This window comes from Fistularia commersonii, chromosome 5 (assembly GCF_037954325.1).
Source record: "Fistularia commersonii isolate RoL2024-O1a breed Wild chromosome 5, RoL_Fcom_v1.0, whole genome shotgun sequence".
Lineage (NCBI taxonomy): Eukaryota > Metazoa > Chordata > Actinopteri > Syngnathiformes > Fistulariidae > Fistularia > Fistularia commersonii.
The window spans coordinates 20,604,876-20,623,234 of NC_141288.1; the positions used below are offsets into that span (position 1 = coordinate 20,604,876).

General features: G+C 45.9%; 2 protein-coding genes across 3 annotated transcripts; one reads left to right on the top strand and one right to left on the bottom strand.

The window, feature by feature from the left end:
• Window positions 1-1,302: 1,302 nt before the first annotated feature.
• On the top strand, window positions 1,303-11,898 carry cax1 (cation/H+ exchanger protein 1). Its single transcript, XM_086147250.1, has 20 exons — window positions 1,303-1,381; window positions 2,362-2,538; window positions 3,847-3,977; window positions 4,133-4,241; window positions 4,346-4,462; window positions 4,546-4,607; window positions 5,411-5,599; window positions 5,728-5,913; window positions 6,722-6,821; window positions 7,101-7,242; window positions 7,350-7,533; window positions 7,764-7,863; window positions 7,935-8,053; window positions 8,294-8,331; window positions 8,427-8,677; window positions 8,902-9,041; window positions 9,617-9,711; window positions 9,935-10,013; window positions 10,108-10,216; window positions 10,358-11,898. The coding sequence occupies exons 1-20, from the start codon at window positions 1,306-1,308 to the stop codon at window positions 10,429-10,431; spliced, it is 2,478 nt and encodes an 825-aa protein (XP_086003376.1). The 5' UTR covers window positions 1,303-1,305; the 3' UTR covers window positions 10,432-11,898.
• klhdc10 (kelch domain containing 10) lies at window positions 10,972-17,583 on the bottom strand. Of its 2 annotated transcripts, none has more exons than XM_086147252.1 (9): window positions 17,357-17,583; window positions 15,460-15,681; window positions 14,848-15,002; window positions 14,604-14,752; window positions 14,447-14,531; window positions 13,315-13,381; window positions 13,182-13,229; window positions 12,957-13,096; window positions 10,972-12,764 (listed from the first exon to the last, which is right to left on the bottom strand). In XM_086147252.1, the coding sequence occupies exons 1-9, from the start codon at window positions 17,430-17,432 to the stop codon at window positions 12,555-12,557; spliced, it is 1,152 nt and encodes a 383-aa protein (XP_086003378.1). In that variant the 5' UTR covers window positions 17,433-17,583; the 3' UTR covers window positions 10,972-12,554. The 2 variants fall into 2 exon arrangements, with proteins under 2 accessions (XP_086003378.1, XP_086003377.1); XM_086147251.1 differs by having other exon boundaries at window positions 17,342-17,583.
• Between the last annotated feature and the right edge of the window lie 776 nt (window positions 17,584-18,359).

Sequence of the window (18,359 nt, forward strand, 5' to 3'; positions counted from 1 at the left end):
TGTTTTTTTTATTGCATAAGAGAAGATAAATAACCTTATCACAATATTCTAATTTTCTGAGACAGTCCTGTATGTTCATAACTGTGCAATATTTCATCACAGCTACAATATTTTTCATACTCTTGTGCACTCCTTATCTTTCACTTGTTACTTAAGACACTTTATAGTGTATTTGTATTTCTCATTCTCCCGTTTTCCCTTATTTTTTACTGTTTATACAATTTTCCTACTTCTTCTTCTTTCGGCTTTTCCCTTCAGGTGTCGCCACAGCGAGTCCACTTTCTCCATCTAACCCTATCCTCTGGATCCTCCTCTCTCACACCAACTACCTTCATATCTTCTCTCACTACGTCCATAAATCTTCTCTTTGGTCTTCCTCCAGACCTCTTGCCTGGCAGCTCCAATTCCAGCATCCGTCTACCAATATATTCTCTATCCCTCCTCTGTCCATGACCCAACCATCTCAGTCTGGCTTCTCTGACCTTCTCTCCAAAACATCTAACATGTGCTGTTCCTTTGATAGCCTCATTCCTGATCCTCTCCATCCTGGTCACTCCCAAAGAGAACCTCAACATCTTCATCTCTGCAACCTCTCGTTCTGCCTGCTGTCTTTTGGTCATTGGAACAGTTTCTAGTCCAAACATCATCGCTGGTCTCACCACTGTCTTGTACACCTTTCCTTTTATTCTGGCTGAAAGTCTTCTATCTCTTGGTACCCCTGACACTTTTCTCCACCCATTCCAACCTGCTTGGACCCGTCTTTTACCTCTTTTCCACACTCTCCTATGCTCTGGACTGTTGACCCTAAGTACCTGAAATCCTCCAGCTTCTTGATCTCCACTCCCTGTAGCCTCACCGTTCCACCCGAGTTCCTCTCATTCACACACATATATTCCGTCTTGCTGCGACTAACCTTCATTCCCCTCCTTTCCAGAGCATACCTCCACCTCTCTAGATGTTCCTCTACCTGTTGTCTGCTCTCACTACAGATCACAATGTCATCCGCAAACATCATGGTCCATGGAGATTCCTGTCTAACCTCATCTGTCAGCCTGTCCATCACCATTGCAAGCAAGAAGGGGCTCAGAGCTGATACCTTTATACATCCCTTTATAAATTATCCAATTTCCCTACTATTATTTATTATTGTTATATTATCCCGCTCCTGCTGCTCCGCCCCTCCCCCACCGGTGCGGCCCGTCCAGGCTCCGCCCCCCGCGCGTGCACGCCAGCTCGAGCGAAGCCTGGAACCGGGCGCGAGCCACCCGGTAGTGACGCTGGGCGCGCACGAGCTGTCACCAAGCCATGTCCCGGAGGCAGAGCTCGCTGCCGCCGGGGGACGCGGACGGAGCCCGGAGAAGCTCCATGGCGGACTCCCCGGGTGAGAAGAACCGCCGTTTTGGGGGTGTGTTTGTGTGTGTGAGTGTCAGGGTGTGTCTGTCGGAATGCGTCGGGGAGTTTGTGGTCGCTCAATTAGCAATTAACTCCACCTGTCGGGGGGGCAAAACCTGTCGTCCAGACCGGGAGAGAAAATAGTCCCACAACTCGATCACGGCTAGGCTACCCAAACTTCTCGGGTGATATAAAATGTCCCAAAAGTGGTGTTTTATTATCACAATTATCATCATTATCATCAAAATTATTTTTATTATTATTTGTATCTCACACCTTCACCGTCGAAGGTACAATTCACCCGGTGTTGTTGTCCTGTCCATGCTAGTCGCCTTCCTCAGATGGTGTATCCTTCCACCTCAGTCATGCTAGTTTTGAGAAGCATCTTCTGACCACAAGATTGTCACAGATTATTCTTTTCTCACCCTTGTTTACATGCCGTGGATGTTTTTTTGTTTTGTTTTAATTTCTCATAGGTGTCTTGTGACTGGTTTGGAGGTGTCAGCAGAGAACGTTGGGTGGTTTAAATGTGGAGCTGAGATGGTCTATCTACCAGGGCTTTGGTGCTCCTAGATTGACAGACACTGGAGTGACTGTCGAGAAGGACGGGCACAAAGACGTCGAAATTTTCAGCCTTATTTTTAGCCGAGAGATTCGGAACGCCTCTGTTCGTTCTGAATTTCTTCACGCTTTGCTTGTATATACTTGCGGCAATGCATTGAAAATGGGATCAGTCTTGGCGGATTGAAATTTGATGAAATGCGAGGGGGGCTGTGCATGACTCTCAGCAGGTTTTTGTTAGTCACACACATTTCTGAGGGACATCCCGAGTGCGCGTCCTCGCTGGTCATGCAATATTTTATCTCTTCCTTTCTCATCACCAAAACATGAAAAAGTAAACTCAAATCATGGTGTATTTTGTAGATCTCCATCCCGTAAATCAATGATCCCCACTGTTTCCTGTTTTAGAGAACTATGCCGGCGCTGACAGCAATCTGCGCTGTCCGCAGCAACAGCCTCGCTCAGATCGCCTCTGCGTGGGTCTGCAGCATCCAGAGCTTTGCACGGCAGAAACTCCCTCCCCAGCTGCCTCCTCCCACCAGTACTGCCACTACACACCTAAATGTTTCCTCACCGTCCACAGAGGTGAGATCTCGGTCATCCGGTGGATTCGACAATGACCTTAAATCCTTAAATGCGGCGGGCGGCTGAGTAGGGTTTGGGGTTCGATCGCTTTCTGCATGCTGAGATGTCCTCCGGCAAGACTCTGGATCTCCGGTTACTCCTGATGACCTGGTTGGCGCCTCTCATGGCCATTCATCATTGTGCTTATTATAGGACAAAGCCCCAACACTGACATGCTCCGTTTTAGATGTTCCGAATATTGAGACAGATATTTTAGAAAAGCTACTGAATTATTCAATAATGAATGTATTTACAAGAAATAGTTGCCATGTTGAATGGTATTGTATGAGGATGTCTGAAGTGGCAGAGAAGTATGCTAGACTGGTGCAAGACATGTATGCTCTCTGTGAGACACTGGTGAGGTGTGTGAAGTTCAAGGTGGAGGTGGGACTTCATCAGGGATCTGCTCTGAGCCCCTTTTTGTTTGCAGTGGTGGTAGACAGGCTGACAGAGATAAAGTTAGACAGGAATCTCCTTGGAGCATGATGTTTGCAGATGACATTGTGAAGTGTGGTGAGTGCGGAGAACGGGTGGAAGAACATCTAGAGAGGTGGAGGTCTGCTCTGGAAAGGAGAGGAATGAAGGTAAGTCACAGCGAGACAGACTAAATATGTGTGAAGGAGAGGAACCCGGGTGGAACAGTGAGGCTACGGGGAGTGGAGATCAAGAAGGTTTTCTTGTACTTGAGGATTTCAAGTACTTTGGGTCAAAAGTCCAGCGTGTAGGAGAGTGTGGGAAAGAGGTGAAGAAACGGGTCCAAGCATCTGGGAACAGGTGGAGAAAAGTGCCAGGGGTACGAAGAGATAGAAGACTATCAGCTAGAATGAAAGGAACGGTGGAGGAGACGGTGGTGAGATGTTCTACAAACATCGACATTGATGAAAAGACAGGAGGCAGAGTTGGAGGTCGCAGAGATGAAGATGCTGAGGTTCTCTTTGGGAGTGACCAGGATGGAGAGGATCAGGAATGAGTCCATCAGACGGACGGCTAACGTTAGATGCTTTGAAGAGAAGGTCATAGAAGCCAGACTGAGATGGTTGGGTCATGAAAAGAGGTGGGAGAGTGAACATATTGGTAGGCAGGAGGTCGAGAAGAAGGCCATGTTAACATGAAATGCTCCAAATGTTCAGATTTAAATATTTTGCTGTGTTTTTCACCCATTTATTATTTCTCTTACCAATTTGAGCTAATTTCCCAGTCCCTTTTCTCACCTTTTTGCCATGAATCAATATGGAATGATTGTGGTGTTGCTTTCACTGAATGTTCCAGGGGCCCACGGTACGTCAGCACGTTCGACTCCATCAAGGTTCGGGGAGGAGGGCTGGCATGAAGGCACCACCAAGACAACGATCAGAGCTGAGAACGAAGTGGAGGCCCACAGGGAGGCCAACAACTACAAGGTCAGCTGAAAAAATGCACACAGGATCGGTGTTTTGCCGTGATCTTTACTCTCATTCAACCTCTAATTACATTCCCTCGCCATTTCATTTCCAGGTTTTAAAATGTGGCACTCTTGACCGACTGTTCTTGTTGTTCAGAGATTGTTTGCTCTCAGTTTGGTTTCAGGAAATGGAAGGGCAACGTGACGGAGAGGCCCATCGAGGATCGGTCGGACATCGTCAAAGAACTTTACTCCGATCTGAGCATCGTGAAGCCTCAAGAAGGTTTTCCTCTCCACTCCATTTCATTTTATGCTGTTTAACACTGCTACTCTTGCAGTTTCTAGAAAAAACATCTGTAATATATGCTGACTTCTTCTCTCTGGCAGGATCTGTGGTTACCTGTGGGAACATAATCTATGTGTTTTTATTTGGATGGTGGCTATCCCTGATGTACCTTCTCGTCGCTATGGCCATGTTTCTAACAATCTTAGGCATCCCTTATGGTTAGAATTTATTGGTTCATAGAGAATTTAATTCTTATCTCTGAAATACAGAGTTTTTAATGTGTTTTTGTTACTTCCCTTAGGTAAACTGTGTTTGAAGCTGGCATGGTACTTCCTGTGGCCGTTTGGGAAGGCGGTTGAAAGGGTGATTACAATCGTCTGGCGGCACAGCAAGACGTTTCATTCATTTAGGCTTTTATTGTCATTCAGATTTCACCATTTCAAAATGTGCAGCAGAACGAAATGTTGTTGCTCCGGCAACATTTTTGCGACGTGTGGTAAAAAAAGAGAAATAGTTGATTTATAAATATTTCCTTATATTTCCTTATGAATATTATTTATAATTATATAATGCCTTATATTTCCTTACAAATATTTATGAATATATCCTGTGTTTATGAACATACAAAATGTAGTTCTGATAAATATTAACAATGTGCATGCGGTGCATATTGCACAGCAAGTGAACGGTTTCATATTCTTACTCTCCTGAATATGAAAACAACCCCAGTGGTTGAACGAGGGAGGTTGGGAGGGTATTTTGAGTTGAACAGTCTTGTGGGAAGAAGGATCAATTTGTAAAAAAAATGATTAATTTTATGGTAAAAGATTATCTGACTAATTCAATACAAGTAAAATCAAACAAGTTAAGATTTTTTTTTTTCCGAATGTCTCAGCGCCCACTAATTTTTGGAAGATGTTCGTGCCAATTCTTGCATTTTAGCGAAGAGAGAACTGTACAAACCTAATCCGTCGCACTTAAGAACGACAGAAATTTTGCATTTTGTTTATACTATTCAAATTTCAGAATCATCTGCTGCATGTGCATGATGAACATGTGTGAAAGAAAATACGGTATTGTGATATTTAGATTGATTTGTACTCCGAGGCGCACACTCCCCTTGGCATTTACTCACTGCATTTTTTTTTTTTTTTTTTTTTGCCCAGGGGGTCGACGGAACAAAAAGACCGGTTTTGAAGCCTCCGAGGATTGAGGTCATCCCTGAGGAGGGCGACGGCGCGGACGGCAGGGATCTTGTCCAGGACAAGGACTGCGCACCTCTCCTGGTATCCTCCCCGATACCCGTTGAGATCCCTGCTCCAGAACAACCCACCAGAAGAAAATCAAGTCACTGGGTGAGCCCACGAAATGCAGAAATTTAGTATTTTCCTGCAATATGAATTAAGTTTCAAAACATTTGAGAAGATTGTAATGTTAGGTCAGTGAGCGGTGTTTTATTGTTTCACATGGTTTTCTTCCGTAGTGTCGCATCAGTACTTATGTTTGGCTTTTAACGGGCTATCCAGTCCTGGTGGTGGTCCACGCCCTGGCCTGTGTGACCTCCTGGCTGCTCGTGTTCACCATCCCTGTATCAAAGATGAACGCTCGCACGCTGACCACCGTCCTCCTTATGGCCCCGGAGGAAGTTCACATACAACGACTGGACAAGGTACAGAGTCTAGAAGTAGCTAGAAGTAAGAAATAACCATTTTTCCTTTCTCCCCCTGTATTTCTGAAGTCAGACTCAGGCCCATGATTAATGTGAATTTTCTGACATTACAGTGCTTCATGTGAAACATAAATGAATATCGTCGGTGCAGTGGTTAGCGCTTCCGTGTCACAGCCAGAAGGTCCCGGGTTGGAGTCTTTATGTTCTTCCCACGCCTGTATAAGCCGCAGGTGTCCGCGTTGTAACATGAGATATTTACACAGAACGATGTTACACTGAAACATTTTTTAGCTGTTAGCCGATCGCTATCTTCATGTTCCTCCTGCGCGCTAAAACTATCAAAGTCGTCTTCCTCGGCGTCGTAATTGAACAGCCTCAGAATTTCACGCTCATTTCATCGGTCCGATGTGACGAGGCGAAATGTTTTGGCGGCGTGAAGCTCGTTCGCCCTCGAAAATCCCTAAATTAGCCGCAGCATTGTTAAAGCTGCCGTGTTCAAAGCGTGTGGGGGGAAAAAAGTCGTGGATTATAGTGATCATCTGGCGACCGATCAATGGTTAACCAATGACAGCCCGGAGGAACAGGATAGAGAATGAATTGATATCTCAAATGTGACAAAATCATCAAATAAGCCGCAGCCTGTGTGCCATGAACATGATCATCTTGGCGGAGGAAGATGAAAGGTCATGATGTAGAACTATGATTTCTGTTCCATCCCAGGTGTTTCCACCCTCATGAAGATGCAGAGCTGAACGTAATATCACGGCTCCACACACAAGTGTGACGGTGTCATCTTCTCTTTCCTTAGAGTTTTGTGTGTGAGACCAAAGTCATCCTGTGCTGCTACCGCGCCGTCAACCCATATTACTACAAATACACGGTCAAAGGAATCAACATTTTCGCCCTCAGTATCCTTTTCCTGGTTGTTGGTGTTTCAAAAGCTAGAAACAAAAGGTAGATCGTGCCGGTGTCTCTTTCACACAGAGGATTTGTGTTTTGCCTTCCAATCCAAAATCAATATGTCGGACACACCTTTTTGTCGTCTTCAGTGTCAATATACACGTCATCATGTAAAGACCGTGTTTTTTTTTTTTGTTTTGTTTTTTTATCAAAAGGATCAGATCCCCATCCTTTTTCTAACCCCAGTTGGCCGAGTGTGTTCTCCTTACACTATTGTCACACCATAGATCTGCTCCCCCTGGTGATAATAACGTTGATCGTTGGCTATGCCGACCGCGAACACAATTTCTTCAGCGCTGAGACAAAGTTTGCCACAGCCATCACTTCCATTATTCCTCTCTCCTACTACATTGGCATGGGTATAGCCAGGTAAAGTATGGATATAGCAGCACCAGATGAGGACAGAACCTTAGTTTTATCTTTAATTTCCTGTACATGCAATTTTTTTTATTTTGTAATTCTGTGTGTTACCGCAGCATTTCTGCACAGAGCAACTTTGCCGTGGGCGCCGTGGTGAACGCCACGTTCGGCTCCATCACGGAGATGACCTTCTACATCACGGCCCTGCTGCAGGGACACCGCGCCGCCACCAAATGCTATGAGGAAATCGTCAAAGCGGCTCTCACTGGAACTCTGCTGGGGTGCATATTGTTCATACCGGTGAGTGCCGGCCCGGTGGGACAGACCGTGAATAAATGGAATATAAAATAAATACGAGTCAGCGATCTGTTAGTTGCCAAAGACTTATTGATAAACTGGAGTCAAAACTGTCGGGAGCTGATATTCCTCCTGTCTTAAATGTACGGTATCACAGTCATCGATATTTAAACGCAAATTGTGTATCAGTAGCGACGTTGTGCGTTTCCTCTGCACATCTGTGAACCACGCAGGGTATCTGCATGATCATCGGAGGCATTAAACACCGCGAACAACGGTTTAACAGTCGTTCGGCGGGTGTGAGCTCGGCCCTGCTCTTCATATCCATAGGAGGTACGTGCAGTTGGCAGGGTTCTTCTCCACAGCGCAAAGCTCTTCCTCACGCTGCCGTCCCGTCCTCCCAGGTGTGTTTGCCCCCACGCTCTTCTCCAAGGCCTTTGGGAATCTGATGTGTGAGAGTTGTAGCAACACTCCCGGCAATTCCAGCGCGCCCTTTGTTTGCAAGGACTGTCACTTTGACACGGTGAGACCCTTTTTATGTTCAGCCATCAGGTCGAGGTCCTGGTGGCTCCTACCAGAAATTGTGATATATTATTGCATTTATTTGTGGTTCTGAATTTTTAACAGCTCATTTATTCATTGATTCTGTTCAGTCAATTTTTATTAATATAGTTAATATTACCTTTTTTTTCTATTTTTGAAAATCATGTTTTCAAATCATCTGATTTATCGACTTATTTTCATTCTTGTTTGTTCTCCACAGAGTCAAACGGACACCCAGTTTATTCTGTCCCATATTGAGTAAGTTCAGGTGCTACCCGTTAAATACAAAATAAGCATTAAAATACATGGAGTCGGTTCTGTGGTATCAACAAAAAGCTGGCGTGTCACCCCAGGCCCCTGGTGTACACCATTTCTGTGCTGCTGCCTGCCGCGTACCTGATCGGCCTCATATTCACCCTGAAGACCCACTCCCACATCTACGACATCCACATCAGTGACGGCCAGGGGGGCCACGCTCACGGTCAGTCCGCTCAGGAGGGAACCGGCGCCTTTCCCCCCACTGGTGAGGTCTCGGCCGGACAGCTGCTCGCCACCAACACGTATATCAATGCCAGCATTAACGGCACCAGCCACGTTGCGACAGGTGTGTTCGAGCACGGTGTGCGTTTTGGCATGTTTCACCCCCTTGCATGTGACCCCTCGAAAGCACGTGACGGCGGAGAACGTATAAGTGCGTGAGAAAATGAAGGAGGTTGAGAGTTTGTGGAGAGGGGAGGGAAAAAAAAGGTCCTCCCAGTAGTAAGGTGAGTCAAAGAAAGAAGTGAAACGTGCACCAGTGTGTCCGCTAATAGCAGTTGTGGCTCTTAGGTCACGGTCACCACGTGGTGCACTGGTCCCGGAGGAGGGCGCTCGCCGTGCTCATCGTGGCCACTGTGCTGATGGCTTGCTGCGCCGACCTGTGCACCGACAACATCGAACCCATGCTCAACCACTCCTCCATCTCTCAGGTTCTCCCGAAGCATTATTTTCTAAAACCTTGCCTCTAGAAAGAAAGAGAAGCTGTGTGTGTCAACAAACACCTGGTTGCTTTAACAGTAGAAATAAAGTGTTTTGGAATTCGCTTTACTCTGACGAAACATCATAAGGTAAAAAGGATTTTTCCATTGGAACCTGATATATACCTTTATAAAACTCTGGTCACAGTACATTAAAATGCTCTCAGCGGTTTTCATGTATTTTCCCTTTTTTTAGCCCTCATGTACTAGATGTCTCCCTCCATCATGTAAGTTTCTCTCCAAAGGCGCTGGAGAGTCTGACATGCAGGTTTAATAGCGTCATTAAATATCCCAGCACATCCCTCTTCTAGACAGGTTCAATAAAAGTTGAAGAAACAGGACAGTGTGTTTTGATGTAGTTGAAAACACATCTAAACAGGCATTTGGAGAAATATGTGAGTCATAACTTGGCAGAGACTCTGTCTTACTGGAGGCCCAGTGTGTCTAATATGACAGGAGGTGATTGATGGAGGCTGAAGGATCTCAGCCTGGTTCATCGTTTCCATGGCATTCCGTGTGTTTCACAGTACTTCATCGGTGTGACGCTGCTGGCCATGGTGCCCGAGCTCCCGGAAATCGTCAACGGCATCCAGTTTGCGGTGCAGAATAACATCAGCTTGAGGTACGAGTGCCCGTGCAAAATATGACTCCATTTTCTTTAATATACTAAAGAAATTCAAGCCGCTTTCAAGAACCACCTGAATGTGTAACACTGTTACATGTAAATATCTTCTCTGATCGTGACTGGAATACAGTTAGAAAGAGCCTGTCAATTGTTACAGGATTAAAATGGAGAAAAATGTATTTTAAATATAAAGATGAACTTTACAGAAGTTTCATTTCAGCCTTGAAGTGGGAAGCTGCATTGCTGTGCAGGTTTGCATGATTCAGATCCCCCTTCTCATACTCTTCAATGCCTTCTATGTAAGTAACTCATCTCATGATATCATCTTCATGTATATTTATATATCATATAATTCGATATTCATTATGGAATTGTGTAACGTCCTCTCTACAGGACGTCGGGTTCGTGCTCGTCTTCAGCGACATTCACCTCTGGTCCAGTATCTTCAGTGTCATTCTTGTCAATTACATCTTCATGGACGGAAAATGTGACTACTTCCAGGGTAAGCCTCGGCTAGAACGCCTCTCTCCGCCGCGGTATTCCTGCATCTTAAAGAAGCCACTCGAATTCCGTTTTAAATTTTCGCGAGGAAGGCAGCGCCCCCGTCCTCTCCCGCTGTGTAATCATGCTGTTCTGTTTGCAGGCACTGCTCTCGTGGTAGTTTACCTCATCCTCCTGGCGCTTTACTTCTTCGCTCCGTCTCCTCGCTCTTGTTAATTTGCTTGTCAGTGAAAATCATGCAGCCCCGTAAAAAGGACGCTAATATAAAAATACCCAACGGATATGGATGTGTACTTTGAGTGGCACGGATGTTAAAATACAGTGGACTGAGTGAAGCTTCTCGGCGGCTCTGTACTTGAACATCCCTGATGCAGGACGGTGCTTTGAACGCTTCTGTCAGCATGGCTGCAAAGCTCCACTGTGTTAGTTATACTGCATTTACATGTGAATTTTTGCTATTTATTTCCATTTCTAAATCGTGTGTTTTGTAGTGGTCACAATAAATGCATTAATGTGTAATTTTTTTTTTTTTGTTCGTAAAGAAAGTAGGCAAACTCCCACCATTGATATTTGATTTACCGCCGTCAAAATCCGATTGAATACGTGGTCATGCAACGAAGCACGTCAGCCATGGGGCAGGACAGCGCGCCCTGTAATGTAGTGCACGCCTTAGCTCTGCACAAAACACGGAAAAAGGTTATTTAAATATGTATATGAGGTTATCAGTAGTAGTCAAGCAAAATGTGGGGAAGGGAGCTCATTACAATACGCTTTATTGACACAACTTCAACACCATATTCACAAGCTTTTTGTACAACGTCTCAGTGGTCACCCTTTTTAAAAATAAAGTTGCCGAGTTTGATGGTGTTACAAAGAGCAGGTCAGGATGTCATGCACAGAGTGGTTTGTTCTGCGAAAAAAAAAAAAAAAAAGGGAGGTGGGGTGGGGGATAGGGCACGATATAGACAATCAGGCATCTTCATGCATCTGTGGAAAGAATCCGCTCTAGTCCGTCTCTGTGCAACATTATTTGGCATCAGTTGAATTCATCCACCAACAGGAGCTGGGGTTCAAGTGCTTATGATTAAGACACAGAAAGCTCAACGTTTCATAATTTATGCAGGAACAAAAATGTGTTCTTGAAAGAGGAAATGGATTGTTGCTAAGAAGCGTGTTCTTGTATGTATAAAGTTATCTTACTGCCTATAGTTCCCAAGGTTTTACCACTTTAAAAGTTTGTAAAAGGCACTGCAGTATGTTTTTGTCGGCTACTGAAGCAACTCCCTGTGCAAAACAATGTCAGTCATCAACAGGGGGGAAGGAGGGGGGGGTCTGAATAGAACAAGCCTTTATTTGAATAAAAACAATTAAAATGAATTTTAAAGAGCACCAAGTTCACAGTGATTTGTAGGCATGGTTCTGTCTTAAAATCCAAGGCTCGGGCGATGAAGGCGAGGGGGGTTTTTGCACCTTATTTAAAACATGATTGGTTTAGAACTTGATACTCGCGGTTTGCTCGCAGAATATTCTCTCGGCTTGGCTTGAGTACGATCTACGGGGGGAAAGCGGCATTTCACCCTCTTTTGTGCACGGTTGGGTCCGCCACGGATCATCGGACCGCCGCAAAAAAAGCACGTGGCTTTTTATCGAATCTCCTCGATTCCGAGGAGCAGAAAATCCCCAGCCCCCCCGCATAGAATTGGGGGAAAAAAAGAATTCTTTACGGTTAGCCCGTGTCTGCTTTTGAAGCCGTTGGTGGATTAAAAAGCGGTGCAACGAAGGAAACGAATCCCTCTCAAAATTCTCACCGTGCGTCTGGTTTCTGATGTGATCGGTCGTCAACTGGACAAAAAAATAAAATAAAAATGCAAAAGCTGGTCAGTGCTGACACGCGCGTAAGACTAAGTGTGCAAACAGCAATTTCAGATGCGATTACCACGAGACACCTGATTCAGTCCTTCCAATAAATACGCGATTCTTCACTCGATGGATCTTAAAAAATAACTTGGTTTCTTTTTGAATTAGAGAATCATGTGATTGACACGAGTTTGGCTACATAGACTTTCAACGGTGGAGGGGGACTCGTGTGCACGACGTGTAGCGGGGCAATAGAGGCGGGTGGCTCTGGAAACGGGCGAACGAGGGGTAAAATCCAGAAAAACAACCCCGACATATTTTTCAGTATCATCGCCGTTGCTCCAGAAAAGGCATCCAATTGTTTTTGGTTTTAAGGAGGACAAACAGCAGGCGTGTTCCCTCGGCTCCGGCGGTGAAATCCCTCCGTGCTGTCGGACCCCCGTCCAGTTTCCCCCCCGACGTTCATCCGTCCGTCGACCCGCCTATTTCAAGCGCTCGATAAGTTCCTGCGTGAGGCCCAGGTTGAGAAGCTGGATGGTGGGCAGCGACGTGAGGTGGGGGAAGGCCTTGAGGAGCTTCTCCCAGCACAGCTCCAGCAGGCTGGGAACAGACAGCCAGATTTTGAACAGAGAGCCAGTCCTCTTGTTCTCGTGGATGTTCACCACGCCTCCATGGATGTACATACAGCCGGCCTGGGGACCAAACACACACAACAGTTCATCCACAATTTGAGATTCTTTGCAATAGATCTACCTGGAGGGAGCTGAAAAATTGCGTTTTTCGGTCTTTTCCACATGCATTCTCTAAAAGCAATAACAGGAACATCCGCCACCCTGATAGTACATCTGAAACTGTGAAACTAGATATGAGAGCGCCGTACTGACCGGGGTTACAGCAGCGCAGTGGAAGTAGGCGGGCTCGGGCATCGCAGCGGGCAGTTTGCTCCACTGGAACGTCTGGAGGTTGATCTTCCACAGATCTGCCAGTATTAGTTCCCCATTGTAGCCTCCACAAATAAATACATCTGTAACAGAGGGGAGGGATCAGGTGCGGCCGGCGGTCAGGGTACAAACACAACGCGTTGGAAAACAAACAGCGGCGTCGCTCACCGTTTCGGATTTGTACACAACTATGGCATCTCCTGGGAGCGGGGAAGCCTGCGTGACACCACACCGACAACGGCCGTAAGACAGACGGTCGACTTAGAAACGGAACCGAGCCCGAGAGCGAGACGATACAGACCTATTTTTTCATGAGGTTTAGTTGTAATCTCCTCCCAGGAATTGGTCTCCAAATTGTATGCATGAATCTACACACAAAACAAAAACAAAGATTAGGGTGGATTTGTCGAACCAAAACATGGTGGAAACGTAGCGCTAATAGTAAAGTTAATAAAAACAGCTGCGTGTTGCTGTGCCTCGACCGTCAGATGATTTTTACAGCTGGAAACAGTTCACACAGTGTGTAAGACCGACGGGACAACATCACACACCCATCACGGACACGGGATCGTCGCGTCTTACGCCACATAACAACCGATTATTTCATTTTTATTGAAATGCTGCTGACCTTCCAATCACAGCTTTCGTTTCATAAAATGACCGTAACTGCGACTGGGGTGTTGCAACATTGGTGTCGGAGAGCGATAGCGGGGAAATTGGATCGTAGCGGCCAGCGGGATTCCCCGTGATCTGAAGCGCAGTCGAGGCTACGATGGCAACTTTTTGTTAAATATTATTTCCGCAAAGTAATGTGGGACAGTGTCAGCGGCGGCTGGAAGTGCGAGGACGATTGCGATTTTTATTTGCTGCCTCAAAGAATTTAGAGCAACGGTCGGCAAACCGCGGCTCCCTGTGGCTTTTAAAAATAATCGAGTATTCAATTGAAATGTATTTCATTTTAGTTAGTTCATTTTTAAAATGTAATCTTAAATTTAAAGATTATGGCACTCTTGTAACATCTACATAGAACGTGCGTGTTAAAATATTTTTGTCGCTTGTAAAAGGACGGCAGCGCACAGAGAGTAGATGGCATTTTTTTCCAAGTTCAAATATTTCTCTGCATGCAGAAACGCCATTTGGGTTTCTCTGCAGTGGAAACACACTTTTTTTTATACATTCAAAGCATTTATTGTCACATGCACTGTGTAGAAACGCGTTTCCCTGTCCAGTGAAATTCCTATTTTACTGTCCACGGTGCATTTGGCTACAAGGCATAAAAAAAATGATCTTAAATGTCGTGTTAATTCATCTTGATATTCCAAAATAGTTGCGCTGCTCCTGGTGTTTTCTTTATTGTGGGGAAACGGCTCCAAATGGCTCTTGGTGGTAAAGGTTTAGAGCCCTGAGTTGACGCTGCTACAGAAACGGCGTACCTTGTCTAGAGCGTAGGACGTCCAGGAGGTGCCCCCACCCAAAATGTAGATCCTCTGTCCGTCGTGTGCTATTTCGTGCCTGTACCTGTCACAGGTGGAGAGTCTCACAACAGGGCAACAACGCGAGGGAGAGTCGGATTTCTCCGCGTCTTCCTACCGTTCCTCCGGCAGGTCGTCCGGAGGGTTGTTGGGCTTGAGGTGGATCCACTCCCTGGTGGTCAGGTCCAGCCTGTGCAAGTCTGTGCTGTAGATATAACCCGTCGTCCCCCCAAACACGTACAGAAAGCCATTTATAATGACCATCGCCTGGAGGAGGGTGGGGGAGATGCAACACAGAGCCGTCATGGGGCGGCGGCGGGTCCGCGGCGCTAAGAGGACGGCGGTTATATTCCCGAGGCTACCTGTCCGTAGATCCGGTTGGGCTTTTTCCCCCGGCAGTTGAGCAGTGACCAGCGCTTGTACTTCACGTTGCAAACGTGCACGTCGTTGCCGTTATTTTCGCCGAAGGGGATCCCGGTGCCGCCAAACACCAGGAGGTTGTTGCCGTGCAACACGGCTAGAAGACACACGTGGAGGAAATCAATTTGGATATATAATAGTCAGGCAATTTTTCTGCTAATTCATAATTAATTTGGTGAAAGTGAAAGGTAATGCCGTGTTTTTTAAGAATAAGAACAACTTTATTAATCCCGAAGGAAATTGTTGTGCCAGAGTTTCAAGTACAACATAACAATAATAAATAATAGTAGGAAGGAGGGAGAATAAGAAATACAAATAAAAACTATAAAGTGTCAAAGTCAAGGCTATAAAGTGTTTTAAGGTCTTAAAAAGTACAAAGATTTAAATATTCCCTTCGGCTGACGGAAGAGGAATTAAATTAAATTCAGCAAAAATTGCATGTTTAGGTCTAATTTGGTAATTTGTCGTTTCTAAAGAAGTCGTCTAAAGTGATCGGTGCGCCCGAATGAAATGTGCATCACAATCGCGTGAGAAGACAAAATGAGATGCGTCACCTGACATGGACGCCAGCTCCGTGGGCATGTAACCTTCTGTTCGGATCTGCTGCCAGCAGCCCGTGGCAAAGTGGTACCTCCACAGCTCCCTGAACAGCGGGTAGTCTTCGTTCTCGGAGCCGCCTGACTCGTCGTAGTCGGGGTTGTAGCCGCCGAAGACGTACAGGTTGGTGTTGTCGGCCACGCAGCGGTGGCCGCTGCGGGCCGGGGGAGTACGGAGACCTTGGAGAGGAGGTCCAAGAGACAAACCATGAGGACAGGAGGGGAGAGCATCCAGGCAGGTAAGAACCGGAATGGCGCGACAAAAGCTCAAAGATGAAACCGCTTCCTTTCAGTGATGGAGCTCAATTGTTGGGTTTGGAAAGAAATGAATGAACTGCGGGCTTCTACTCAGCTGGAGCCCTTCTGTGGCGTTAAATGTAAAAACCTACATCCTTACAGGACGGATCATCTGACATTTATGGACTATCAATAATTCATCAACATAGCTTTTTCCTGATTGTCTGACAATCATTATTGAAAAAGCCTTTGGGGTGGGAGGTATAGAAGCTACAACTGGTGGCCAGAAGAATAAGCTCATGAAGATTCCCCAGGGTCCAATGTCCAGCAGACTTATATGGCACCTCCTGGAGCTACAAACAGAGGTTCCAGTGTTACCAAGCAAAAGAACACTAGGTTCAGACACTAGGTTAATGTGTGCGAACGGAATATTGAGCCGAGGAAGACGAGATCACAGAGGAAACGGCGGCGCTAAGAAAAGGAACCTTCCTTGTAAAAGACATAATGATCGTGATGTTTCATTCGCGTGGATAAACCTGAAGGTGCTGACACCATGCAGTCTGCAAAGGAAACCTTAGTATCTGCAGTCTTCTGTTAGATTTTGAGCTTGAGATTGTAACGCATCCTCAGGCCAGGGTCTGAGGCCGAAATGTTCGTCCATAAATAATCTGACCTCCAACTTCCCAGCGTGGAGGAACGTGTCAGGAGTCATGTGAGTGAAAGGAAAATAGCTGGAGAAGACGGAGGAGAGAGCAGCCACGCTGCCTGATGTGGCGACACTGAGGAGGGGACAGGAGGCCGAGCTGGAGATGAAGATGAAGAGGTTCCTCTTTGGGAGTGAGGAGGTCAGAGAGGATCAGGAAGGAGTCCATCAGAGGGACACCATGTGTTAGATGTTCTATTAAGTCAGATGGTTTGGACATGGACGGAGGAGCCGCCAAGCAGGAGGTCTTGAGGAAGACCAGAGGAGACGTATGGATGAGGGAAAGACGACGGGAGGGTAAGATGGAGCCAGGTGCTTGGTCGTGGCCCCTGAAGGAAGCAGCCCAAAGGACAGGAAGAACACTCACATGCAAGCTGATAGATATCATCATTTGATATGATTCTTTTCAGCAAAATAAATCCTTTGCTTCCTCACTAGACATCTGACTTCTTAAATATAACATCTAGTCGATGTGAGAATCACCTGCTAGAGGGTTTATGAGACCCTCCATTGGGAGCTTCTGGGAAAAGAATGGTTTTTGAACATCAGCACACCTGCAGGGAACCGCAGACAAAGCATGAATCCGTCTGGAAAGCTAACTTATCAGGTGTGTGTGTGTGCAGACACACCTTGCATCCCAGTCATTGGGATGCATTCGCAGGAAACGCTGTGCTTGCTGACAAACTATATTTACATAACTGAGCAGTGTTGTGGGGAGTTGCTAGCTTGAAGCGAAGCAGTGGCGGACGTGCGAGAAACGACGGTCATTCGCGGATATTCACACGCAAACGTGGACACGGCCGGTTCGGATCCAGGCCACACGATGTCTATTTAACAAACACAAAATGTCCAGCCAGTGCTGGACCCGTTTTGCTAGCCGCCTAGCTAATGCTAACCAACCTGCTAGCGTCTCACCGTGCGGCGGCCTGCCTGTCAGCCGCTCGAATCTGTTGAGCTGGTCGGGACCGCGGGGACGGTCCGCTCCCGACATCGTGTCCCGGTTGAAGTCCAGTCCAGGGGGACAGGGAGGGGGTCACATCAGATAAAAACTACATTTACTAAAATGCCGACGAGACATGATAGAACGTCTCGCGTCGCAAATCACTTTGAAACCATTCACAAATTCTCGCCCCCCTTGCAGTTGGAACATCGACCAATCAGAGGGATTGTTATTGGGTGTTGCATCATCAGAAGTGGGCGGGGCCACGCAGCCCCGTCTCCAAAACAACAACAGATAGTTCCCTGCTCCGGTGCAGGCGAAGGATCTCCTCGGATGATCTTGTGGAAAATAAAGTTTTGGCTTCGCCCCACTAATAACTCAATGTGTCGGCTTTCAAAACGCCGTGTCCTGCAGCACCGAAGCTCAATCGTCCAGACCAAAGATATGATAACTGCCTGTTATAAATCACTAAATGTGTACATTCAGTTTCAAGACTCAACATGTGTACACTTACTATTAAGACTAAGTTTTTCATTACTTTCCTCCTCTCCCCCAATGTTTTGAAAGTCAAGAGCATCAACCAGCTCCAGGTGATTTATCATCCACGAGTATGTCTAGCTGCAAAAATCATGCATCGGGTACCTTATCCAATGCATCAGAACGTTTATCATTTGCCGCATACACATAAACTAAAGTGTGTTAGTTTACAGGGATTTACGTCGTTGAAACAAGTCAAGTGTTTTTTTTTAAACATAAATAGTACACACAAATATACATTTGTACAAATAAACATGGCAAGGTAGAACTGAATGTCAATGAAACAACCAGGGATGAGGAAGCAAAGGATATGAGGACATTCGTTCTGTATGTAATCAGGAGTTAATAGTGTCAACGGTTTGTGAGAAATGTATAATGCTAGACGAAAAAGAAAGTAAAATGAAATAATTAGATAAATAGATAGACAAATAAAATTAAGAA